The sequence below is a fragment of the Mercurialis annua genome, linkage group LG7 (assembly GCF_937616625.2).
Source record: "Mercurialis annua linkage group LG7, ddMerAnnu1.2, whole genome shotgun sequence".
Classification (NCBI taxonomy): domain Eukaryota; kingdom Viridiplantae; phylum Streptophyta; class Magnoliopsida; order Malpighiales; family Euphorbiaceae; genus Mercurialis; species Mercurialis annua.
The window spans coordinates 46,504,341-46,530,873 of NC_065576.1; the positions used below are offsets into that span (position 1 = coordinate 46,504,341).

At 30.3% G+C, this 26,533-nt stretch overlaps 4 protein-coding genes across 5 annotated transcripts; 2 read left to right on the forward strand and 2 right to left on the reverse strand.

Annotated features, from left to right (window-relative positions):
- Window positions 1-551: 551 nt before the first annotated feature.
- LOC126655858 (acyltransferase GLAUCE) lies at window positions 552-7,294 on the reverse strand. The gene is made up of 2 exons (XM_050350196.2): window positions 6,740-7,294; window positions 552-1,644 (listed from the first exon to the last, which is right to left on the reverse strand). Exons 1-2 carry the CDS (start codon window positions 7,181-7,183, stop codon window positions 757-759), a joined length of 1,332 nt encoding a protein of 443 aa, XP_050206153.1. The 5' UTR covers window positions 7,184-7,294; the 3' UTR covers window positions 552-756.
- Window positions 7,295-15,659: 8,365 nt separating this feature from the next.
- On the reverse strand, window positions 15,660-18,708 carry LOC126655862 (uncharacterized). Its single transcript, XM_050350203.2, has 3 exons — window positions 18,161-18,708; window positions 17,076-17,475; window positions 15,660-16,213 (listed from the first exon to the last, which is right to left on the reverse strand). Exons 1-2 carry the CDS (start codon window positions 18,595-18,597, stop codon window positions 17,211-17,213), a joined length of 702 nt encoding a protein of 233 aa, XP_050206160.1. The 5' UTR covers window positions 18,598-18,708; the 3' UTR covers window positions 15,660-16,213; window positions 17,076-17,210.
- A 1,053-nt stretch (window positions 18,709-19,761) lies between these two features.
- On the forward strand, window positions 19,762-22,705 carry LOC126655861 (uncharacterized). Of its 2 annotated transcripts, XM_050350202.1 has the most exons (8): window positions 19,762-19,936; window positions 20,025-20,096; window positions 20,682-20,793; window positions 20,879-21,046; window positions 21,639-21,770; window positions 21,855-21,936; window positions 22,023-22,133; window positions 22,242-22,705. In XM_050350202.1, the coding sequence occupies exons 2-8, from the start codon at window positions 20,036-20,038 to the stop codon at window positions 22,314-22,316; spliced, it is 741 nt and encodes a 246-aa protein (XP_050206159.1). In that variant the 5' UTR covers window positions 19,762-19,936; window positions 20,025-20,035; the 3' UTR covers window positions 22,317-22,705. The 2 variants fall into 2 exon arrangements, with proteins under 2 accessions (XP_050206159.1, XP_050206158.1); XM_050350201.2 differs by having other exon boundaries at window positions 19,763-20,096.
- Window positions 22,706-23,122: 417 nt separating this feature from the next.
- On the forward strand, window positions 23,123-25,887 carry LOC126655860 (phosphoglycolate phosphatase 1A, chloroplastic-like). The gene is made up of 10 exons (XM_050350200.2): window positions 23,123-23,456; window positions 23,564-23,631; window positions 23,713-23,805; window positions 24,046-24,117; window positions 24,253-24,324; window positions 24,507-24,566; window positions 24,762-24,912; window positions 25,212-25,311; window positions 25,462-25,565; window positions 25,648-25,887. Exons 1-10 carry the CDS (start codon window positions 23,195-23,197, stop codon window positions 25,752-25,754), a joined length of 1,089 nt encoding a protein of 362 aa, XP_050206157.1. The 5' UTR covers window positions 23,123-23,194; the 3' UTR covers window positions 25,755-25,887.
- The last annotated feature ends 646 nt before the right edge of the window (window positions 25,888-26,533 follow it).

Below are 26,533 nucleotides of genomic sequence, written 5' to 3' on the forward strand. Positions count from 1 at the left end.
TATAGAGAAATGTATCATTAATTTGACTCATTAAATATTTATATATTACACAAATTAATATTAAAATAAAATAAAATGTTAATAACATAAAAATGACATTTTTTTTTGCGACATCAAAATATATATATAAAAAATGACAATTAAAATGAGATAGAGGGAGTAATTTACTATTGTATGGGTTCTTTAACAATACAAACATAAGTTATTATGTGGTAAGTGAGCCATAAATGTAGTTAAGTAAGCTAAAAATTATTATGTCATAAATGCTAAGTTCTCTATCAAAATGTATATATAGTTCATTTTGTATCAAATTAGACATTAATTTATGTTTAATTTACTCATTAAACTTTTATCAATTATGTAATATTGGTTGAAAATTGGACGATCATGAGCAAACAAATTGTTTTATTTGAGACAATCTCGAGCAATCTTAGCTAGTTAATGTTTGCATATGATCAACTTAATTTTGCAAGAGCAAATGTGAGGGAAAACATACATTGGTGTATAAGTTTATACATATCTTTATATTGATCGAAAAGTTTCAGATAATATTCATAAATAAGATACACAATATATGTAAGTCAATAAATATTTATTACATTGACATAATATATAAATAAAATTCTCTCCAAATTGACCAACCTCGAACCTTTCTTTATTGTCACATTATCACAATAATTAATACAAATGTATAAGCATATACATATTTATAGTGTCACTTATTATATGTGCAGATGCAAGAAAAATTGAGATATTTCAAGCTGATAAAAACTTGCGGAAGAGTGTTTGAAACTTGTTCATTTGCTTAGTAGGCAAGGCAACTAAAACATTGACACCATTTTTGTCAATTGTATCTGGAAAAAATAAGATGATGTCCTTTCTATGATACACCAAAGGACAACTATACTTAGGGCAACCCCATGGATACTCCACTTCCTCAAACCCTAATTTCCACCACGACGATACTAAAAACTCCCCATTTGGAAATCCTTTGTTTATCTCACCCCAATCGATCACGGATTTTGCATACTCGTCATTCATTCTATTCGCACCTTCAGAAACCATCTCCACCAATCTCGAAAGTGGCGCTTCTTCGAACTCTCTACACTTAGCACTTGCATAAGCGGTCAACACCGCGTTTCCGGTATATGAATCTGGTAACGGAGGAATCAATCTTGACCTAATATTCACCGCGTAAAGAAGTGTTGATACCCTTTCGAGATTTTGATCATCGTCATACGATAAGGCCTTGCACCTCCAAACATGAGCCGTTACCGCATTAAATCCGGAAACCCTAGCACCGGCATTGGTCTTGGCTCTCTCTTTGAGACTAGTAACGTCCTTGGAGGTTAGCCGAAAAAACTCGAAGTCGAGGGCTTCTTTGCTGACATCAAAGAGTACTGGAGCACTTGATTCTTGACCTAGGGTAGGGTTGAGCTTGAGAAGCTCTGGATGGGGAAAAGTAACCCGTGGAGGTGACCGAGCCGCCAGGAGCTGGCGGTCGTTACATGGATTGACCGCTAAAGGCTTGTCGGCAGCCATAGCCGCTAAGTTTTCTAAGAAGATTTTGAAGCTTATTCCATCAAATGTAGCATGGTTGTTTGATACTCCCATAGCGAACCCTCCACATTTAAATGATGTTACCTATATATATCCATCATTTATTCATACATAGTTTGATAATTATAATAGGCAATTTTTTAATGTTGGATTGTGATATTATAATTTATTTTAATACTGAAACAATATACAAAATTCAATTTGTGATTTCAGATTTTCAATTTTACATAAGATGGAATTATGATAAAATCATGGGATGTAGATGGACAGATTTCATCGCACATATAACTATTAATTATCTAATTAGTCAATTTTCAACACATTAGAAGGAAAAAACTTTCAACATAGATTTATTTTGACCTTTCAATTTGAAACAAATGGTCAAATAAGCTCAATTTTGAATAATAACACTTTGAAAATAGGCGTTATGGCTCATTCAACCTTTATCTGCAAATGTACTAAAAATTTATTGTTGACTCGATTCCAATTCCTCCATTCATTTTTTGCCACCTCAGCAAAAGGGTAAAATGAGTTAAATTAAGTAACTTGTGAGTGTTTTTGTTAAAAACTATAAGTTTATCCTCAATTAATATTTTACGCCAAATTAAGAGAGCAAAATAAATCTTTGTTGAAAAAACTAATGTATTGAACTATTAAATTAGACAAACAATTTAAATTAAGATTTAATCACTAAAAAATTCTCGATCTTTTAACCTTTTTTCAGTTGCACCCTGACGTTACAATTTTGTCCAATTCACCAAAATTCGCACCTTTATTTTCCAATTTCACTCTACACAACTAAATTGATCCTTTTTCACTTGGAAAATATCAATTTGATCCTTTACTTTTATTGTAATTTTTAAAAAGAACTTAATATTATAAAAAAAAATGAAAAACCCTCTTCTCCATAAATAAAAAAATTAATAATAAATTTTTATTTACCGCCACACTTCTTCGACCTTACTGCCTTTTTTTGACTTCGATGTATATTCAAAATAATTAATATTTTCTTATTAATGAATTAATATACGCAAAAGTTTAATTAATTTTATTAATTTTAAATAATTTTTTTGTAATAAAATTTATCTTTTAAAATAAAATTTCGTTTTAAAAAATTTGTTTATCTTCCTCGTGATGAACCTGAAGACGAGTTCGTCACGAGAAAAACGAACAAGATCTGGTTCGACTTCCTCGTGCCGAACGGGTTCGTCACGAGAAAGACGAACGGGTTGTCGATTTTATTTTTAAATTAATTACATATATTTTACTAAATAATTTATATTAATTAAAAATTTGAATATATTAATTGTTTTGAATATATGTTGGAGTCGGAAAAAAAGGTGCCGATGTCGAAAGCGTGTGGCGGTGAAATTTAATTTGATTTTATATATTTAAATGAAAATTAAATAAAATTGTATTATTAATTTTGAATTTGTGGGGAAAAAGACTTTTTTTTATTTATTTTATAACATTAAATGCTTTTTAGAAAATAAATAATAAATGAAGGACGAAATTGGTATTTTGTTTAGTGAAAAGGGATCAAATAGTTTTTAAGGTGGAATTGGAGTTCAAAGGTGCGAATTTGGATAAATTGGACAAAATTACAGCGTCGGCATGCAACTGAAAAAGGGGTTAAAAGGTGGAGGTTTTTTTGGGGATTAAACCTTAATTTAAGCATATTGATTCAACTTTTATAGGGACAAAAAATTTAGTAGATGACTAAAAATTATAAAAAATCTTATTAATAATATTAAATTTTCTATAGACCGAGTTCAGGAACCAGGGAACTAGTCGGTATTAAAATTTTAAATTATAATCCCTCCGTCCCATTTTATTTGTCCTATTTTCTATTTTTTCATGTTCCAAAACGATTGTTACAATTTGATTAAGAGTGTTCATTTTAAGTATTGATTGTGTAATGTCATATTTACAACAAGTTCATGAGTATTTACAATAGAAAATTTTTAACTATCACTTAATTTTTTACTATTAATTTTTCCATATGATTAATGCAACATTGATTTTATTGAACAAATGACATGCTGTAATAATTGCGTGGAATATTTTTTCTTTGAATATATACACATACCATCCTCTTTTAATATTTGGACAGAGTTTATTGATTAATGTGTATAATGGACAAGTGTGTTTGACTACTCCATATTTTCAATATAAAAATTTATACTATTTTATTACATAAAAATGATCTTTCATGATATTTAATGCTATTTTCACTACATGGAGTACATTTATTTTTTTCCAATATATAAATGCACTCTCTCCGTCTCATAAAAATAGAAAAAATAGGCATTTTTTTGTTTCCATAAATATAACCATATTTATTAATAATTTAGAATAAAATTATTAAACTACCTTCATAATTTTATTGCATCAGTATTAAATGCAATAACATCATAATACTTCACTCTTAAAAAAAATTAAAAGGCATTATAGAAATACTTGAATATATCAACCATAATTAATGATTTTTTAATTCTCGTAAAACCACTACTTTTCTATCGTTATGAGACGGAGAGAGTAAATCATAACTCAATAACCAAAAAAATATGATGAAGGGTATAAAAAAAATGTATCAATTTTTTTTAATATGTATAAAAATAGAAATAGGACGAACACAATGGGACGGAGGGATTATATCTTTTGATTAAATGTTTTCTAAATTAAACTGTCTTTTTTAGTCCATAAACTCAGAAAATACGTGTCTTCGCGTCATTTGATAGATCATTATTAGAAATTCCATTAGTTATTTAGCATATTTTTAACAAGTGTTTGCTATTTTTGGAGCGTCAATGGCACATTCTTAAAAAAGGACTTAATACTTTTTTTATAAGTTTAGGGACCAAAAAATAAAAAAAAAATTAATTGATAAAAATGTATAGTTTAAGGACCTAATAATAAATTTATTTTTTAATTTAAATTATAAAGGTTTAAATAGCAAGTTAAATTAGGTATTTAAGTCATGAGGTTGATTATACTTTAATTTAATTTTGGGTTATTTCCATAAAAAATCACGACCTTTACACAGAGTTTTCATTTTAATCACAACTTTTAAAAGTTGGCATTTAAAGACTATACTTTTCATTTTATTTCAAATCTATCATAAAATTAAAATCCGTTGTATTTTTTCTGACGAAAAATCACTGATTCTACATACTCTAACCGAAAGATAATAATATTTGATGTCGATTTATAATTTAGATTTTTGATTAATAGTTTAATGAATTTAGTTAAAAAAAATATACTAAAATGATAGATTTTCTTAAAAAAATGTCATAGTTTTGTATGGCAATTTTTAAAGATCGTGATTAAAATAAAATTTCGTGTAAAGTTCGTGATTTTTTAGGGAATTAACCCTTTAATTTTTTTAGAGCAAATTACTATAACACCCCTCATATTTGACATAATTCACAATTTAGTCCCTCTTGTTTGAAAATTGAACTATATAGGCCCTCACTTTTATTTTTGTCAACGATTTAGTCCTTCTGTCCATTTTGGATGTTAGTCAACGAAGTCAACAAAACTATATGGTCCCCCACATTTCTTTTTGTCAACGATTTCACCCCTCACTTTTATTTTTGTCAACGATTTCGTCCTTCAGATTTGATAATTAATTTACCTACAAATCCTTTGACTTTGCTGACTAACACTAAAAATGGATGGAGGGAATAAAATGTTAACGAAGTCAAAATGAAGAGTCACATAGTTTAGTTTTTAAATAAGAAGGATTAAAGTGTGAATTATATCAAATGTGGGGGATTTCATAGTAGTTTGCTCATTTTTTTATGATCACGAAATTAATTTCTGTTAAAAACAAAGCGGTACTCCAATGCGAGGTTACCACGTGTGCATGGCCATAGCAAATAAATGGAGAACATGTACGTTGCAATCTCTCATAAAAGTTTTGATTTACGTAACACCCATTTTAATAAATGGAAATACGTGGCTATCTCTCAATTTTTAGTAATCATACAAAAATTAAATAAAATTTTGTATCCATTTCAGAAGAATTTAAAAGATAATTGACTTAAGTGACAATATGCCCCCTAAACTTGTAAGCAATATGCAATTAACACATAAATTAACTTGGTGGGTAAATCAGTACACGAACTTGGTGATTATGGGCAATTTGCCCCATTTTGGCAATTGGCCCCTTTAATTTGTAAGTTAATTGTATCTTAAACTGGCAATTTGCCTCATAAACTTATAAGTTAATTTGCCAAAATGGGCTAATTGCCCATAATCACCAAGTTCGTGTATTGATTTGCCAATAAAGTTAATTTATGTGTTAATTGTCCATTACTTACAAGTTGAAGGGATAAATTGCTACTTAATTCAAAAATAATTGATTCTCAAGATACCTAAACTGTCATTAATTCAATTTAATGATGAAACTCTATTGTTTTATTTTAGTTATTAATTTTTAGAAATTCACTTTTAACATGAGATTTTCCGGTGAAAAATGCATGCATAACAATTAATATTTGCTTACTTTTATATGAAAATTTATGAGGTATGCATAATCTCATTCAACCGGAATACTAATGTATATATGATAAATTTCAAGCAAAAATAAGTAAAACATATTGCCATGTATGTATTTTTTGTCCGGATATCTGATGTTGAAATGAAATTAGAGTGTAATAATTAAAATGAAATGAATTAAAATTTGATCACCAAAATAACATACAGTAATAATTTAAAGGCTTAATGTTTTAAAAAAATCTCTGACTTTTCATTCTTTTTTCAATTCTACCCTAGTGTTGCAAATCAGTCGATTTTACCCTATTTTGTATTTTTTCATTTCAATTGTACCTTAAAACATAAAATTGACCTTTTTTTATTTGGCAAAAATTCTCTAAATTGATCCTTTTTGCATTAGATTAACTTTTTATATTAAATTGACCATTTTTGAAGAATTCTTTTGAACTTTTGACAAGTAAATAAAGGTCAATTTTATGCTTTATGGTACAATTGAGATTAAAAAATGCGAAATGGGATAAATTGACAAATTTTCAACGTCGGGGTAGGATTGAAAAGAGAATGAAATGTCGGGTTTTTTTAAGACATTAAGCTTAATTTGAATACCATAAAAATCAATTACCCAAATTTGATGTATATATTTCGCAAACTATAGTTAGTTTCAACAAAAAATAATTACCTGAATAATGCATAGGGGTTGATCATCCTTGTCAAGGATATCCAAACTCTTGGCAACTAGCTGCTCAAATGCAGGATTAGGATAAACCAAGTCTCCAATCTCTTCCAGTGTACATTCACTAGAAGCCACCACAAAACCAGCTCCGGCGCCGTTACAGTACAACTCTAAACGACCAGTTAGATGGTTCGTCTTCAGTCTTCCGGCCAAGAAGTCATAAGGAAATAATAGCAATTTCTCGATAGCACATTTGAGTATCTCGGGTACAACACGAGGGGGATAATCTTTATGGGACGCGAAAAAGTGAAGTGTTTGGACGTGGAAGTTGAGCACTTGGTCGATGTTCGATAAAAACATCGATTTTTTCTTCACATTTTGAGGCGGAAAAACTAGACAAGCATCTTTGATACTGACCTTTAGATTTTCGAGAAGATGAGGGGGTTTCATTATTATATATATCGCGATGTTTTTTTTCGTTTTAGGGTTTGAGTTGAACAAGCTACGTATATATAATAGGTGACATACATTATATGGTTAGTTATAAGTTTTATATATATGTGTGTGGGTATTAATGATTATGGATAGGCCAAATCGTCAAAAAAGGACACACCGTTTATAAAAGTTTTATAAAAATCCAAACCAATTTTATCTAATTTGTCCTAAAACGCATGATTTTGTTTCAATTTTGTTCAATTATGTAATTTTGCTCATGTGACGCTTACATGGCGCTGATGTGGTATGTCACATGAGTAAAATTGTGTAATTGGACAAAATTGAAACAAAATATATGTTTCAGTACAAATTGGATAAAATTAAAAAAATTGGACTTATAAAATTTTATGAATAACCCTTTTTGGTAGTTGGCCTTATGGATATTGAGCACTTGTGGTGAAAGCTTTGTATACGTAGAGGAAGGTTTAATGAGTGGGGAGGGGAAGCCACTAGATGTAGGTAGAAGTTGATGTTAATTAAAAGCAAAATGAATGTATATTCGATCTATTGAAGTTTGACTTATTATACTCCATTTGTTAGTGCCAGTGTAAATTCGAAGTTTAATTCGGAGTATTAATTAAACTTCCAATTTAAAAATTATATTAAAGAGTTTTTCAGTTTTGTGATACCATACATTAAATTTTCGATTGATCACCCATTAATTACGAAAAATAATAGGATTAATATCAGTGAAATATCAAACATTTGCGGGTTTTGTCAGTTATAACCAAATCTTTTAAAATCGGCTAGTTTAGCCCATTTTGAGATATTTGAAACATTTTCTAGCTATTCATGAAGAAAACCAAAATATTTATCATTCGTGAATAGGCAAAATTAGCCGATTTTAATTGATTTCTATAAGAGTTTTCAAATATCCCATATCATTCAAAACCATTTGTTAGTGCCAGTGTCGGCCCAGTAGAGTGCTTTCGCCGTTGATGTTCTTTGATAACTTTAGTAGTTGATGAATTCGTCGAGTTATATTATTTGTCAAGACTTTTATTTGAAAATTCTTTCAATTAAAGTTTTCTATTTCTTTTACATAGGATGGGGAGCGATGAAAATACAAGTAACTTTGTAAGTTGTGTGAGTTTTCTGTTGTTAGTTTAAGTGTTTAACCCATTCATGAATGACAATTTTTTTAATTTTATTTATGAATGGCTAGAAAAGATTTCGAATATCCCAAAATGGGTTAAACTAGCTGATTTTGAAAGGTTTGGTTAAAATTGACAAAACTCGCAAACGTTTAGTAATTTATTAGAATTAACTCAAAATAATATTGTATACTATACTAATTGATCATTTTATTTTGCATACATCACATTTCATCAACATCTAAATATTAATTTAACATTTTTAATTCTTTATATTTATATGATTGAAAAACATAAATAATTAGCCAAATGACTAAAAAAGGTCAAATTTTATAAAAGTTTCACAAACGTCCAAACCTTGTTATTTTATCCAATTTGTCCTGAAACGCATGATTTTGTTTCAATTTTATCTAACTACACAATTTTTCTTATGTGGCGCTGATGTGTGACATGTCACATCAGCGCCATGTAGGCGCAATTGAAACGAAATCATGCGTTTCAGGAGAAATTTGATGAAATTGAAAAAATTTAGACTATTGTGAAATTTTCATGAAAGGTTTGGCTTTTCTGATCATTTGATCTAAATAATTATTATCTTCTTTTCTCATTTATTTATATTCATTAATTATAACTAATATGTCATAATATAATTTAGTTTTGAGCAAATTACTTAAAGGTCCCTGAAGTATATCATAATTAATAATTTGGTACCCCTTGTTTCAAAAGTCTACTTAATGGTCCCTCAGTTTTAATTCCGTTAACTGAGAGATCCTTCTATTAATTTGAGGGACCAAATCATTTAACAGATTAAAACTCGGGGACTAAATTGTTTAAAAGTGAGGGACCAAATCGTTTAATAAAATTAAAAGTGAGGGACCAAATTGTTCATAAAATTAAAGGTGGAATATTAAATCGTTTGAAAATAAGTGTCGAAATTAACGGAGGGACCTAATAGTTAACAGAATTAAAACTGAGGAACCATTAAATAGATTTTTGAAACAAGAGGTACCAAACTGTTAATTATAGTATACCTCAGAGACCTTAGCGTAATTTACTCTTTAGTTTTACTATAATATAAATAGTAAATGTAATAAGTACATTAATTACATTAATGATATATGTATATTTTAATATTTTATTAAAAAGATAAATTGAAAATTATAATACAAATAAGGAGATATGAAACAATTTTTTATTTTTTTTTAATAAAAAATATATCAAAATTACAGTTTTTTTTGAACAAAGGGTCAACGCAGCCCCCTGAACTTGTGACACGGGGTCATCTAGCCCAATTTATACTTTTTTGAGCAACTAACCCCAAAATTCTTTATTTTTGGGTCAAATAATCCAATAATTTATATTTTTATTTTAAAAAACAAATTTAGGATAATTATTTCGCAACAATTAGGGAAGTATTTAATTATTTTTTTGCATCTCTCACCTCCGATTTGTATTTTACGCGTTTTAAAAATATAATTATGGGTTACTTGACCCGAAAATGAAGAGTTTTGGGGTTAGTTGCTCAAAAAAATATAAATTGGATTAGATGATCCCGTGACACAAATTTAAGGGGTGCGTTGACCCTTTGTTCATTTTTTTTTGTCAAAGATAGCCTACTCTAATTGTTATTGACATCAAAATTACATATACTTTTTTTTTATACAAAAGCACAAAGCAAACAAAAACAACTAAATAGATCATCACTTTTTGATTCGATATAACAATATTGTATGTATCATGTCAAAAGAAATGTATATCAGTGAAAACAAATTTTCAACAATAGCTTAACTTCATAATATCATAAAAGTGATTTAAAGTAACTAATAAAAGAAATAAAAACAAAATCACATTTTTAACCTAAATTCCTAAACTCATAAGAAGCACTCCAGAAAATGATAAACTCATTATGACACACAATAAAATATACTAGTACATTAAGACAATAAATACGCAATAACGATAAAATTATATTATTATGTTTTGCCAATTCATCTATTTTTATTAAAATTTATAAATGTAGTACGTAGTATTACTAATTATATTTATTTTATATTAAAAATAAATTATAAGATGACATACTAGTTTTAATTAAAACATAATAATTGAGAAAAAAAAGTTATTTTTCTATTTTATGTATATATTATTATCTTATCAGATTTGGAGAATACATATATTTTTTTTATTACTGAAGAATACATATATAGTGGTATAATGTGTAAAATGCCAAAATAAAATGATCGATTAGTATAATATGTCAAACCAAATGGAGTATGCAGTATGTTATTTTTCTTAATTAACGACTGACTATCGAAAATTTAACGGAATGATATTTTAGTATAATATCTCAAAACAAATAGATATTTCATTGTAATTTTTTAAATATCAAGGTCTAACTAGTATAATATGTCAAGTTACAGGGATTGAAAGTAATTATCTCATTTGTACATTTATAACCATGACTAAATTGATATAAATATTTTTAAAAATATTTTTAACAGTTCGGTCAGTCAATTTTGCAAGTCTGACAATTATGAATCTTTTTATTATAACATAACTATTATAATAGTAATATACAACTTTTAAAAAATTAAATAGATAATTTCTTAAAAATTGTTGATTTTTTTCAGTTATGGACTAATTTACAGTATCATAAAAATAAATTATCAAACTAAAAAATATATTATTTTTATCAATCAATTTCTTTATTTTTTTTACTTATTACTTGAATATAAATGATCATAATTTACAAAAGGTCTAATCACTTAAAACTCCCTCACATTTAACCCTTTTTACAAATATATCCCGACGTAGTAATTTCTTCAGAGTTATCCTAATTTGTATTTTTATGTTTCAACTGTACCCTAAAGCATTAAATTGACCTCTTTTCACTTGAAAAAAATTTAAAGTAATCCTTCATTTTTTAGTCTATATTTCAATTAGACTTTAATATTATTAATAATATAAAAAATAAAAAAATATTTTAAACCATTTTATAACTAAAAAGAAGTCTATTTAATGCTTTGGGGTACAATTGAAACATAAAAGGGCAAATTAAGGTAAAATTGAAGAAATTCATACGTCAGGATATATTTGCAAAAAGAGTTAAAAGTGAGAGGGTTTTGAGTGATTAAGCCTTTAGAAAATTGATGTACCATAATACCAAAGCTATTTTTTTAAGAATATTTTTCTCAATTTGATCATAAATATGAATAGATAAATTATTTTTCCTTAATTAAATGACTATCAATGACACATTTATTATCAGCAAGAAGAAGAGGGAGCATCATTTATGTAGTAGAAGTAGTTGAGTTACTAACTTTTCATACAGAAGTTCTATGACTTTTGGTAGTGATGTTAGTTTACAACTTCTTTCATGTGATTAATGCATCAAACTAGCTAGTTGGGGGTGAACATCTTGTCGGCATCAAATCGAATTAACCGAATTATATTGCCTCTTTAGCCGAACCGATCAAATGAACTAAACTAACCGAATTATTAAAATTTTAAAATACAAAAACCGAACTGATCGATTTAGTCGATTAATTTGGTTAATTGATATAAATACAAAGAGTAATTATAAAAAAAAACAATTTATTAATTCGATTAACCAAATTTTAAAAACTCTTAACCGTGAATTGCTTCACTTTCTTGATTTAAAACGAAAATGAACTAAAAAGGTTCATAAACCAAATCAAACCGACCAAAATATCAAATTAACCGAAATCCTTAACCAAATTTACTGAACTAGATTAATTAATTCAGTTAATTCAATTTCGGCTAATATTTTCTCAACTAGAGAACAACTACAACATGCAGAATTATACATAAGAATGGAAACCTAGAATTAGCGGCTGTATAAATTTGGTTTATGTGGTTTATAAATTTTTGAGAGCTCATTTTTTAGTCAGCTAATATTCGAAAAAAAACTTTTAGATTGTCAATATTGCACCAAAAATACTATCTCGTCCAAAGTTCATACCCACATAACCCATATATGAACAACCTTACCTAAAATTGCTCTTTGATGGGGTTTCTATTTCATCCCCCATTTCTTATTCCATGTCTTAAGCTAAAGACAATTTCGTAACACAGCTCATATTAGGTATTCATTGAAAACTCTAGTTTGACAAATTTATATTAGAGTAAATGTTAATGTCATGGGGATATTAGGACAATTTTTATGAGTTGAAAAATATGAACACTCGTTATGTTGCACAATTTTATAAACTGTGGTTCAAATTAGATCCATTGTTCTAAGAGATAGTAATAGCTAGGATTGTAGGAGAGCTAGTGGTCGATGCTGATTATAGTTATTAGTGCCATAAAGTTAGGTTCAACCACATATTTTCAATGCTAATTATGATATACCTACTACCAATTTCTATCTGCATATAAATTGCATTGGCAACCTCAACATTTAGCCACACTAGATGGTGACTAGAGGGCCCGAGGGTTGTGAAAGAGTTGGTCTATTTGTGAGTTATTTGAGATTTGCTCGAAAAATTTGAATCGGGCTCAAATATTAATTACAGAAGCTCACGAGACTCGCAAACCTACACGAATCTCTTATCCAAATAAAAATAATAATTTACCTTTTTACCTTATTGGTGTTTTATACCTTTAAATTTAGAGATTATTTTCCAAATATATGTTTTGGATAAAGTATTTACAACATTTTAACCCATCTTTTCCTTTTATCCTACGTTACCCATCTTTTCCTCTTACCCTCTTATCTTTTCCTCTTCTCTGTTCTCTCTCTTCTTTTCTTCTTTTTCATTTGATTTTCAGTTTATCTCCTCCGATTATTTTTCCGTTTGTCTTTTCTGTTCATCTTTCCGGTCGCGCTTCCGTTCGTCTATTTCCGATGGATTTCTCGTCGTTTCCGACCGTTTATTTGTTCGTATTTTCCATTCGCGCTAGTCCGTTCGTCTCTTCCGTTCGTGCAATGGATTTCTCGACTCGTTTTTATATTTGTGTATTTTTTTTAGTTTTTTGTAATGATTTGAATTTTTTGTAAATAAATTATTGTAGATCTATAATTTTTTGTTTATAAAATTGTTCTATTATTCATATAATTATTTATTTTGTCTTCTCTTATTCATAGATTTATTTATTGCTACTGATTTTGTAAAGAAAAAATTGATTTATGGTGCATTTGTAGTAACTTTACAATATATTTACGTTTTAGTGTATTTTTGGTGTATTTATAGTGTATTTCTGCCGTATTTAGTATATTTATGGTGCATTTACAATATTTATGGTGTATTTGCAGTGTTTATGGTGTATTTGCAGTGTTTCATGGTGTAAACCACAAAAAACACTACAAAATGCCATAAATACACTACTTATACATTATATATACACTACTTATACACTATATATACACTACTTATACACTATATATACACTATTTATACACTATTTATACACTAATCTTACACTATATAAACACCATAAAAACACTATATATACACTACTATTACACTATAAAAAAAAAAAAAAAAATTCCAGAAAAAAATCTATAAAAAATAAAAATTAACACTATATATGCACTATATATACACTAATCTTACACTATATAAAAAAACTGTCGGTCGGTTCGGTCGACCGAACCGAAAAACCGAAAACCGAAATTGGAAACCAAAAAAAAGATATTTTTAAAATTAAAAAAACAAAAAGGTATTTTTCGTAAATAAAAAAAGATAAAAAAGAAAAATCAAAACTTGGCAGGTAAAGGTGTAAATAAGTTATCAAAACATGTATTTCAGGAAATTACCACTTAAATTTATGTGTATCATAATAATGGGTTGAATTTCATATTTTATAGTGAAAAAAGGCCTAATTACTTAAAAACACCCAATCTTAAACTTTTTTTTCGTTTATGCCCCCGACATAGAAAAAATTACCTATTTTGGGTTTTTCGTTTTCACCTCTACCCCAACTAACAATTGATAATTTAAATACTTTAAGGATAAAAATATTAATAACAACTAAATAAAAGGGTTATACCATATCTTTTTTTTATTTGGAACAATACAAAAAAGTCCATCTTTAGAAATATTCAAATAAATCCTACTTAATTGTTCTTACAAATTTTATTAAAGAATTATTTTAAAAAAAAAAAAAATTCCGACATAGCATCATACTCCTACTCCGATTACAACCCGTCACTAATTTTTTTCGGTCCTCATGCTCCTACTGCTCTTCCTCTTTCATAGAAGGAGAAGGAGTTCATACTTTTCCGTGAAGAAAATCGAAAAAAAATTAAAATATTTTATTTTACGCAAACTTTATTTTTTTTGCGGTTTTAGATTTAAAAAAATTATTGATAATCAATATAATTTAAATAAGTATTATTAAGGAAGAAGGTGTTTTTGTATAATTAATAATATTAACATCTAATTAGAATATATGCTAAAAATGAAGGACCAATTTAATCTTTTTTCAGATGAAAAAAGATCAATTTAGTACTTCGGAGGTAGAGATGAAAACGAAAAACCCAAAATAGGGTACAATTGAAATTTTTCCTAAGTCGGTGTATAAACAAAAAAAGTTCAAGGTGGAGTATTTTTAAGTAATTAGACCGTAAAAAAATTAAATGCTTCAAATATGATAATGTTTTAATAGTTATTCTTGTTCTCTGTTGAACTCAAGTAGTTTAGATGTCATACGAGCTCAAACTTAAAAATTTAAGTTCATTCATTTTCGAGTTCAAATTTGTATCACACATTCGAGCTAGAGCTCAAAGTTGGCATAATTCGGACTCGACTCAGCTCAACTCATTTACACCCCATGACTCCAACTGATTCATAAATTATGAATCTTATTTTCCCTAGCTAGTAATTTCCAACTTAAAGGGTGTGTTAAAAGAGTTGGTTGCTCCATTTAATAAAAGGCTTCAAATGCAAGCATTCAACATCAGCACCGTCCTCTTATTCACATCCTACACTTATTGCACACTACATAAGTTATGATCATTTTCCTCAAAAGCTCTCTTTCCTTGGTGAGGGAGCCAAACCTTTAACCTACAGTATGAAGCTCTAGTTTCGAATTCTACACTAAATAGGATTTTTTTAGATTCGGAAGTGTAAATTTTTCAAACCGAACCGGTCAGCTCGGTCAGTTTTTCAGTTATTTTGGTTCGGTTTACATTAAAACTGAACTGTATTTTTTAATGTCCAAAACCGACCGACAACAAACATTAATTTTTTTTTATAATATCCAACCAAACCAAATTTGTTGGTTCAGTTCGATTCGTTCGGTTTTTGCACACTCCTTACCGACACACTCATAAGGGAAGTACCAAACTTACACAATTGCACAGAGCAGAGGAGATATATCACAACGAGTTCTATTATAAATTTAGAGTTCAAAAATTTGCAGCATAACATTCTTGTAGATACATATATGGCCATGTTTGGTTCATAAAATGGAATAGCATGGAATAAAATAGCTATTCCATGAGGAATGGAATATCTATTTCTTTACTTTTTGAGAGGAGTAGTTATTCCACAAAATCATGGAATAGCAATTTCATGGAGTTACTATTCCATGAACCAAAGTGGGGAATAAATATGCAATACGGAATAGCTATTCTATTCCGGGCCTATTCCATGAACCAAACATGGCCTATGATATATCATAAGCCAGATATGTAAGTATCAAATTAGAGTTGCTACCTCTCTAGCAAAGCTTCTTCAAACATCAGCCAAATCAACTCATCGCTCTCCCACTTTATTAACAATAGCATTAATAAATAAGACCTATTTTCTTCAATTTCTTTTATTTTTTTCCTCTTTTTTGATTCAGACCACAAGAAGTTAATTCCTCCGTTTTTGATGCATAGTCCAGAATCTATCATTGACATGTCTGTATTATGTACATCTCAATCCTGAAAACCAAAACCAAAAATAAAATTTCTAACCACATAGAAAACACTTTCCTTCGTTGCATACACGTCGAACAACTAATATGATGCAGCATTGAAATTCAAGTTACTTTTCTATAATTAATCAATAACTACTTTGTAATTTTGATAACCGTTCAATCTTGAATAGAAAAAAACATTTTCAAAATCATAGAAATCAGATCATGCAAGCCCTTGGGTTACTAGTTATAAATGAATAGACATGAGCTTATTTGCAGAATATTTGCAATCCTTATGACGAAGTCAATACACTCCATTATGCATATTAGGCAATGATTGTATCAGTAAACTAGGAAGTACTCTCATATGAACTAAAAAAATATATCAATGACACATGACAAGCACCATATATCAAGTCATTCAATTGCTAATTCGTACCCATACTTCACCGTTGCACCGTGATTTAGGCTGAGCTGGACTTCATCTATAAGCTACATGTACATGTATATGTCTACAAATTTTCTCTATGCTCCTTGTAAAAGGTGAAGTAACAGACCAATTTGTTTGAACTTCATTTCTTGGTTTATATTCAGGAAATGTGGCGTAGAATTGTCAAGTTTAGATCATCATACCAACATTTGCAAGGGAAAAACCCGAAACAAAGTGAATTAACTCTAAAAACCAGACCAACAAGCAAAAAGCCATTCTGTGTCACCTTATTATTAAGCCTCAAGGGCCAGCAAATTATAGGACATGGGATGAACAAATCATTGTTCTTATTTTAATGAACTAACATGCAAGTTTAAAGGAAATTAATTAGGAATGCATTCAGTTCATAGCAAATAACTCATAAAAGAGTATAGAAGATGCCTTATAAATTGAGTACCTTAAGCACGCACAAGATGTTGCCATTCCAAGGCATAGCTCTAACTTTCAAACATCTTCCCATCAGGATTCACTAGATTCACCACCAGCAGAAACCACGCATGCTTATCAAGAGTATAAACAGCAGTCGAGAACCTTATAAAGCTATATCCCCATTCATCTGAACTTTAGCAATATTTTCTTTTCGCGCAGCTCTCCTTTTGGTCTGGATTTGGTGCACAAATTCTCTGACAATCACATGTAGCTTCGGAGCAACCACACTCGGTGAAGAGACATTCAGCCCTGCTTTTCTCAGAGCTTGTGCCATATACGTTTCAGCCTTTTGAAAATGAGGCGGACAGAGAGCAGGGACAATTGAGCTCAACACTATCTTCCCACAGAGGACACGCCTTCCCTGTACACTGAAATACAAAAGCTACTTCCACTTAAACTACAAGAATGATGTGTGACACTGATAACATTCTTTGACTTATGAAATGTGTTATTTAAGTTACCAAACTTTTTTTATCAGCAATCAATAGAGACACAAGAATAAGCTGCATGTTACAATGTACAATCGAGTTCATGTAGAAAGATGTTAAAACATCAATTATTCAGCAACAGTCGATCATCCACAATCGAAACAAAATCAGATTACGGACAAAAACATCATTCCAAATTGATAGAAAAATCAAATTCTACACAATTAATTTAAGGAATGCCAGAAAGTTCCACACTTGAAGCCTCAGTATTAAAAAAAGGTAGTAATAAATTCTCAATTACATATAGGCTTCTGCATTGTGGATCTTAAAGTTCCAAATAGGGAAAATGTATAGAAACATGTCTCCCCATATCATCATAACTACTTCACTCAATCAATGTTTTCTGTTTTGGAAACATGTCGGACACTTGGTGTTATGGACATGAAACTTCAATTTTAACACAAGAAACCTTAAAATAAGGTCGTCTCTCCATGTCCGTATCCAAGTGTCCTGTTTTCCGTGTCCATACTACCTCCTAGCAACCAAGAACTTTATAGAACAACACAATACAAACTCGACTGATTAAAAAAAACATAAATAAAATATTAAAGATTAAAATAACAACCTTTTAGCGACGAAAGTGCAGCCTTTATACAATTTTTGTTCAGAATCAAGAAGAATATGAGAATAACAAAATTTCGTCAATGCCATTGGTGTCTCTTCACACCCATTAACCTCGCATTTCCTAATCCCTAATTGATCATCAAACCCTAATTTCCCATTATTCAAATCCCCAAAACCATTATTTTTATTATTATTATTATTCTCTTTGAAAGGGCTTTTACCATACTTCCAATAATACTCCTTATACTTAGTTCTAAGCTCCTCCATTAATGCCCAGTAGTGAGTTCTGTAAATCTTACTGAGTTGCTTCAGTCTGCGGGATCGGCGAGTCACGAGTTCTTCGTGAGTTAAATGGGACGATGATGACAGTGCGACGTCTATTGATGAGCCGTCCATTGTTATCGGCTCCGATGGAGGTTGCGGTGGCGCGTTGGCCATTGACTGAGTTAATAATTACTGTGTGTGTGAGTTGACACAGCGAGTTTTTGGGGATTTTTGATTTTAAGAGAGGAAATTTGAAAATAGTGGGTGATACTTTTCAAAATTTTAAAAAACTTCCCCAACAGATGATATGTGTTTGCAATTTAGTCCTCTTATTTTAACTTTATTTCATCTGGCATTGTTTTCTATTGATAATTTAACACTGTTTTTTATTCCTTTTTTTGAAAAATAAAACTTATTTAAAATACTATAAATACACCCCAAAACATCAGCAAAAAATAAAAAAAATACCGAAAATGGTATTTTTAAAATTAAAAAGATAATTTAAAAATAAAAAAAATATGAGTAGTAATTATTTATAAAAGATGAGTAATCTTATAATTATTTTTCAAATATATGATATTTGTTTTGAGTAAAATTACTAATGAATTAAGCAGGAGTTGTTAAATCAGCCATTACAAATTGATGGATCAAACATATGATATTTTAAGAAGAGTTTCATATAACGGTTGTGTCATGTCATTTTTATAACAAGCTAATGAGTATTTGCGATAAAAAAACTTTAATTATTTTTTATTTTTTATCATTAAATATTTGACTAACGACTCATTAATTTATTGCACAAATGACATGGCACAATTAAAAATGGATCTCCTCAAGTTCAAAATTTTCTCCATTTTTTTTAAGTTTACTTAAATAGATGACATATAAGTAAAATGATATCTAATATAATAATTTTTTTATCATTTTACTTATGTGTCATCCATCTAAATGGACTTAAGAAAATTAAGTAATTTGAACTTGATTTCCGGTACAACCGTTCTGTTATATAATTACTCCCTCGGTTCATAATATTTGTTATATTTAAAAAAAATTATTGGTCCATAATATTTATCACTTTATAATATTAAAAAGGCATTAATTGTTATTTTTTTATGTTTCTCTCATTAACTTATGGAAAGAATATAATAAATAAATAAAAATAATAATTATAAATATAAATAAATTTTAATGTATAAATTAAAATATATTAATTGTTTTATATTTTTATATAAAATTAAATGCGATAAAGATTATAAACCGAAAAAATTATTTTTAGACTTATCCCTCAAAGCTATACATAGTTGACAAAACTAATCAAATCACGAGTGCTTAAAAAATTTACATAAATTATTCAATTTCTAAAAGTAGAAACTCTCAATTAATTCGGTTGCTTCTTTTGCTTTGAACTTGATGAAAATCGTACACTTTTTTGGAACAGACAGTCTGAATCATTAACCAGACACAAAAAATTAAAGAAGAAGTTTGAATTATCGAACAGAACCAGTCTGATTAGGTAAGCTTCTAGTTCAAACAAAATCACAACACCACACCACCATTACAAAACTAAACAAAAAAAAACTAAGTACTTTTTCATGTCCTAGTATCAATCAAAATGAGAAAAAGAAAAGTTGTCCATGATGATAATATCATCATAGATCTCGACTGTTCTTCAGGTGACCCAATTCTTTACAATTTCTGCTATTCTTTTTACCCATTTTAGAGCTTGTTATTTTAAATTTTGAAATAATATTAAAAATTATAGCATTACCCAACTTAAAATTTACATTTTGTCAATTTTATTGATGTTGTAAACTTTCTGTACAAGTTTACCCATCTTAGAAAAAAATTCATGGATCTTCCACTATTGCTGAGTTTTATAGTCTTGAGGTGTTGTTTTTTGATAATTCTAAACCTTAAAGACTCTGCCTTCTTTTAATGGCTATATATTACAGTTTACAGTCTTGTTTTGTTTTATTGCTTTCTTTTGTTTCAAGAACAAGGTTTTGCTGTCTAAAAAGATGGAAGCTTTATATGACTATTATAATTTATAAATTGTAGGCCACAATTGGTATTGCATTTAACCTGTCTAGCATGGATATGGACACGGCGAAATGGTGTTAATTTAAGGTTTTCTGTGTAAAGATTGATGTTTTGTGTCCGAAATTTTTCGAGATGTTTTCATAATGGGAAATGTTGATTGAATGAAGTCATGCTACTTAGCATTTATATATATACACTGTTGTGCTGTGCTCTTTCAGGGGACAGTGTAGTTCAGCCTTCCAAACAGCGTAGTCGAAGAAAGAGGATTGTTAAACAACCGGATAAAGCGAAGGGAAAGCTGAACTCTACAGTATTTGACTTCCACTTTAAGTAAGTCGGTATCTTCAGTTACGAGACTGGCTAGTCTTTTACTTTTGTTTATGATGTTTCCAGATTATCTCTTTGGAATGTGCAGATATTTGTGGAGCAACTTCCCGGAAGAAAAGAGGACGATCTTCACATACTTTGAATGCATATGGTTTTATTACTACATGACTGCATCGTCAAATGAAAATGTGCTCACTTGGATCAGGGATAAGCACATTTTTTCAAAGAAATATGTTATTGTTCCCATTGTTTACTGGTATATATTTTCCTGTTTGCAGTTTTCTTGGCCACTTGACATCTTTAGTTTGTTGCCGTCAAGAGTTATTAGAAAAATTCATGTCAATGAGATCTCCGTCTCTCTAAACAGTTTAAGCTTTTCAGGTTGTTATATCCTTTGACATGGTACCTATCAAAAGTCCGGAGTTTGAATCCTAATATCTATGATTGGTTAAGTACATTAGCACAAATTATCCATGCTTTACACTTGTTAAGCATTCACTTGTGAGCTATGTAGCACGGACACAGAGAATAAGTGTTATTTTAAGATTTTCTATGTTAAATATGAAGATTTGTGCCCGTAATGCCAAGTTTCCAACACGTTTCCTAAACAGAAAACACTGATTGAATAAAGCATATGTACTACTTAGCTGTGAGACATGTCAAAGACGATAAAATGAAACCAATGAGCTTTGGCTCAGTGATATTGGAGTTGTGTACAGAGCTGTAAGATTGCAAGCTCGAAATTTTGCAGGAGCCCGGAAAAAAGAAAAAGAGCCTAAGCTTATAGGTTGATTGTTTATCTGGTAATGACATTAGACTTTAATGTTTGATATGTTTCTCATCATTAGGAGCCATTGGAACCTCTTGATCTTATGCAACTTTGGTGAGAGTTTAGATTCGGTGAACGAAACTCCTTGTATGCTGTTACTGGACTCGCTTCAAAAGGCAGGGCCAAGGAGGCTTGAACCAGCAATAAGGAGGTATGTACTAAACTTTTGTCCAATTCGCTGTTTAGTTTAAATATAAGTGTTAAATTGAGAATTTAAAGCATTTTTCTTCGCCAGGTTTGTATTGGATATTTTCAGATCTGAGGGTAGGCCTGAAAGTAAGAAGGCAATTTCAAAGATTCCGTTGTTGGTGCCCAAGGTGACTACAACACAACACTCGGATAATTTCTAGATACAAGTCCTTGGGTGTTTGCTTATGTATGTCTTTCTATTATATCATTTCAGGTGCCGCAACAGAGAAACAGTGTCGACTGTGGTAACTATGTTCTTTACTTCATAAATTTGTTTGTGAACGAAGCTCCTCCGAACTTTAGCATGAAGGATTACCCTTATTTTGTACGCTACTGCTGTTTCCATCATGTTTGCTTAATGAAGCTTGGTTTTTTTAGTAAATCCCGGATTGAATATTCAAGAATTGAGTGCTTTTTTTTGTCTAAAATGCAGATGAAAGATGACTGGTTTGATCTTGAAGGTTTTGCACACTTTTGTGAGAAACTGAAACCCCTCGAGGGGGTATAAAATATTGAAGTTCATACCAGGAAGAATTTATTGCTACCGTAGATGGTCGCACATTTATTATACAAAATTACCATGAAAATCAAAGTGGAAGAAATGGGAATAGTTCATAATCTTATATTTGTTGTACAAGAGTTCGAAGTGCAGTTGAGTGTTATGATCATATATGCTGGAAGAGTTTGTAGCTAGAAGATTTTAGTGCATTATATAAAGCACATCAGTTCTTGAATTTGACAGCATAATTAAGTTTACAGAAGCTAGAGGAAATTTGATCGTGTTGAACTTCATTAGAAAGGTATTGAGCAGAAATGTATAATAGTTATTAGGCAGGACAGACATGTATGAATTTTATTTGTCATTCTTGAATTGAAAAGAAAGAAAATGTTGAAGCACCTTTTATTTCTTATATTGAAGTTACTCTCCTGCTCAAATTCCTGAGAAGGTGGGTTAATATTAGGGTGTAACCGAGTTGAGCCAGTTCGCGAGCTACTCATAATTGACTCGATTAATATCGAGTCGAGCTGAAGCTCAAGCTAGTTGAGTTTGAGCATAAAAATATTCAGTTTGATAAGTTTACGGGCCTTATTGAATACTTATTACCGATTATCAAGTCGAGTTTGAGTCTCAATTATTCTACCGAATTTGAGATCAAGATCCTAAAATGAGACTCGATCGAGTTTGAATCGAATTGGATGATGAAGAAGACAAGTCCTTCCAATTCCATCCACACAAACTACCCTGTCAGCAACATCCAATACAGACAACAGCTGACCCACACAACCCTTCAAACCCATAACCACCTCAAACTAACAAACTAAAACCATGCCCACAAACTGAACTCTTTAGAACAAAAAAAAGATCACAGCCAAATTACCAGAGAGATGCTAAGCAGAAGAGCTCTAGCCTCTTCCTCAGTATTAGCACCAGCTATTGTTTCCTCATCCATTCCCAAATTCTTGGGCCTTAAAAAAATTTCATTTAATTCATACTCCTCACCAAATATCAAATGGAGCCTTCATTTTAAGCTAAATTATAGTAAAAGTAGAAGTATTTCAAGAATGGAGACTAGAGCCTCTGCTCAGCCTTTGAAGAATGCTGATGAGCTTATTGACTCTGTTGAGACTTTTATCTTTGATTGTGATGGTGAAATAACCAAAAAGATCCCTTCTTTTTTGGAAATTTGAGTCCTTGGATTTGTTCTGTTTAATTGGTGTTTGATGAATTGATGATTTTTTTTTGGTTTTTTGTAGGTGTTATATGGAAAGGAGATAAATTGATTGATGGAGTCCCTGCAACTCTTGATATGCTTCGTTCAAGGGTTTGTTTGTTTATAAATTTATTTTTTCATGGATGAATTTTGATTTTTTTTAATTTTGGATCCTCAATTGTTATTTGGCAGGGCAAAAGATTGGTTTTTGTAACTAATAACTCCACAAAGTCCAGGAAACAATATGGTAAGAAGTTTGAGACACTTGGTCTAACAGTCAATGAGGTTAGTTTTGATTTGCCATTTTTTACAGTCATCTGTTTTCGTTTACACTTTAGCATTTCAATTACTGTCGAGTCAATCCAAAACCCTTAAATTGCTTAGATTAGAAGTCGGTATTGATTACATTTGGGATCAACTAATCGATTTACGACCCTATACGTGAAAGACGGTCATGCTTGTTTTGTTTTCGGATTCTAGTGAGCTCATGTTGAATTAGACTAAATTGCTATGTAAATGTTTCAGGAGGAGATTTTCGCATCATCTTTTGCAGCTGCTGCGTATTTGAAGTCGATTGATTTCCCAAAAGAGAAAAAGGTGAGCAGCTTTTACTATTCGTAGAAGTTAAATTACAGATGTGTTACTGGAATAATCAGTCGATTATTATGCTTATATTGTTGTTAAATGGTTGGAAGTGGCCGATGAAGGACTGATAAATTGGCGTGAATTTAGGTTTATGTAATAGGCGAAGAAGGAATCTTGAAGGAGCTTGATCTAGCTGGATTTCAGTACATTGGTGGACCAGTAAGTATGAGTTCTAATTCCTATTATGTTGCCATTTTATGTGCTAAGGAGGTATAAGACATTATTAACTTAATGCATTGGTGATGAGTTTATTGAGCCTGTAGTTTTGTTTTCTGTGAGTGTGACCGAAACTTTAGCACACCCGGAATATGATTTGTTAATGTTATTCTATACATATGCAGGGAGATGGTGATAAAAAGATTGAATTGAAACCTGGGTTTCTGATGGAGCATGATAAGGATGTAAAACTTCTATACTTGCTTCATTGTATTTTTTCTGGTCACATTTTTCCTATTCTCTCCCGGAACCTGGCAGGCACTTTATTTGGTTTTCGTAAAAAAAAAATATCACAGCTAGACCGGAAATTGAAGGGGGAAATGTACTTTATCTTCCCAAAAGTTTAAGCATGGTAAAGAAGTTTCTTTTTTGTCATTCAGGTTGGCGCAGTTGTGGTTGGATTTGATCGTTATTTCAACTACTACAAAGTCCAGTATGGAACGCTATGCGTGAGGGAAAATCCTGGATGTCTCTTCATTGCTACAAATCGTGATGCTGTCACTCATCTCACGGATGCTCAGGAATGGGCAGGTACTCATTTATCCTGCCTAGGCAATCTTTATTTGACATACCATTATCTCTCTCAAACAAATACTATCATCTTTGAAAATCAAAATTCAGCAGTAGAAAAACTGGCATTTTTGCAAATACAATTGCATGCACAAGGAGATAAGAGATCATTCCTATATCTTATTCATCTTGTCGCTAAAAGTTTGAAATTAAATGTAATTCTAAAATAATAGTGAGAACATTTCGCTGGCTTCGCAGACATCATTTTCCCTTAAAATTCTTCCTCGGTTAGCTGTAATCTGTGTTTATGTTTATTTCAGGTGGTGGTTCCATGGTTGGTGCTCTCGTTGGATCAACTCAGCGGGAACCTCTGGTTGTGGGAAAGCCCTCGACTTTCATGATGGATTATTTAGCAGACGAGTATGATATATTCCTTATTTATATTTTGTCCTCTCTTCTCCTCTTAAAATCGAGCTGTTCACGTATGCTGCATTGTTTGCTTAGTCATGGTGAACTGATTTTTTTATTTTCCGGAATGTAATGCTGAACGTTCCGCTTGATGAATTGCAGATTTGGGATTCTCAAGTCACAGATATGCATGGTCGGGGATCGATTAGATACTGATATTCTGTTCGGACAAAATGGCGGTTGCAAAACTCTTCTCGTTCTCTCAGGTAAGTAGCCAACTGCAGCATAACTTGTGAATCTGTAAACTCGAGTCTGTCTGCCGCTGATTGAGTGTTTTGTTCTTCACAGGTGTGACTTCCTTGTCAATGCTTCAGAGCCCTAACAACTCCATTCAACCAGACTTCTACACAAACAAAATTTCTGATTTTCTTTCTCTGAAAGCTGCAACTGTATGAACATTCATGAACAGTCTCTCATATTTTTACACAGTCGAAAGCAAGTTCAATTCATGTTTATGCTTTCTTGTAGAATAAGTGAGTACATGTATGTTTTATCTGCTATAATTGCTACAATGGCAGTTCTGTTTCATTTCTCGGAACCTATTTTCTATGTAGTCTTTCAGAAATGTTCTCGGAAATAAAAAAAAAGGCGCTGTAATAAAGCACTCGACAAGTTTTCGCGCAACATAAGGGAATACCAATGAAATTCATTTGCTCATCATTAAGAACATTTTTCCAAGAATGTGTAAATTACTTAACTTTATGTTAGAATTTAGAAATCAAATGAACTGATTAGTTCATTTCATTTTTCCGAAAAACAACAAAAAAATTACTAACTTGCTGTAAATACTGACTATTTCTGCTGTTCTTCAGGAAAGCAAAGAACAAATTTTTGTTTACACCCAAATTTGACTTATGATTAATTGATAAATTTTCGTATTAATAATTTTAAATATCATGTCTACCCATGATTAAGTATCATTTAAAGGTTATTAATTTATGGCTATCTTTGGCAAAAAAAATAACAAATAAAATTATTAATACGAATCAACTGAAAATTATTATGGTTTGAGCGTCTGAGCGTAATAATTTTATTTATTAATACGAATCAACTGTTAACAAATAAAATTATTATGGTTTTTATTAGAGCAAATTACGCTGAGCGTCTGAGAGGTATATTATAGTTAACAGTTTGATATTTTTTATTTTAAAAGTTTATTTAATGATTTTCAGTT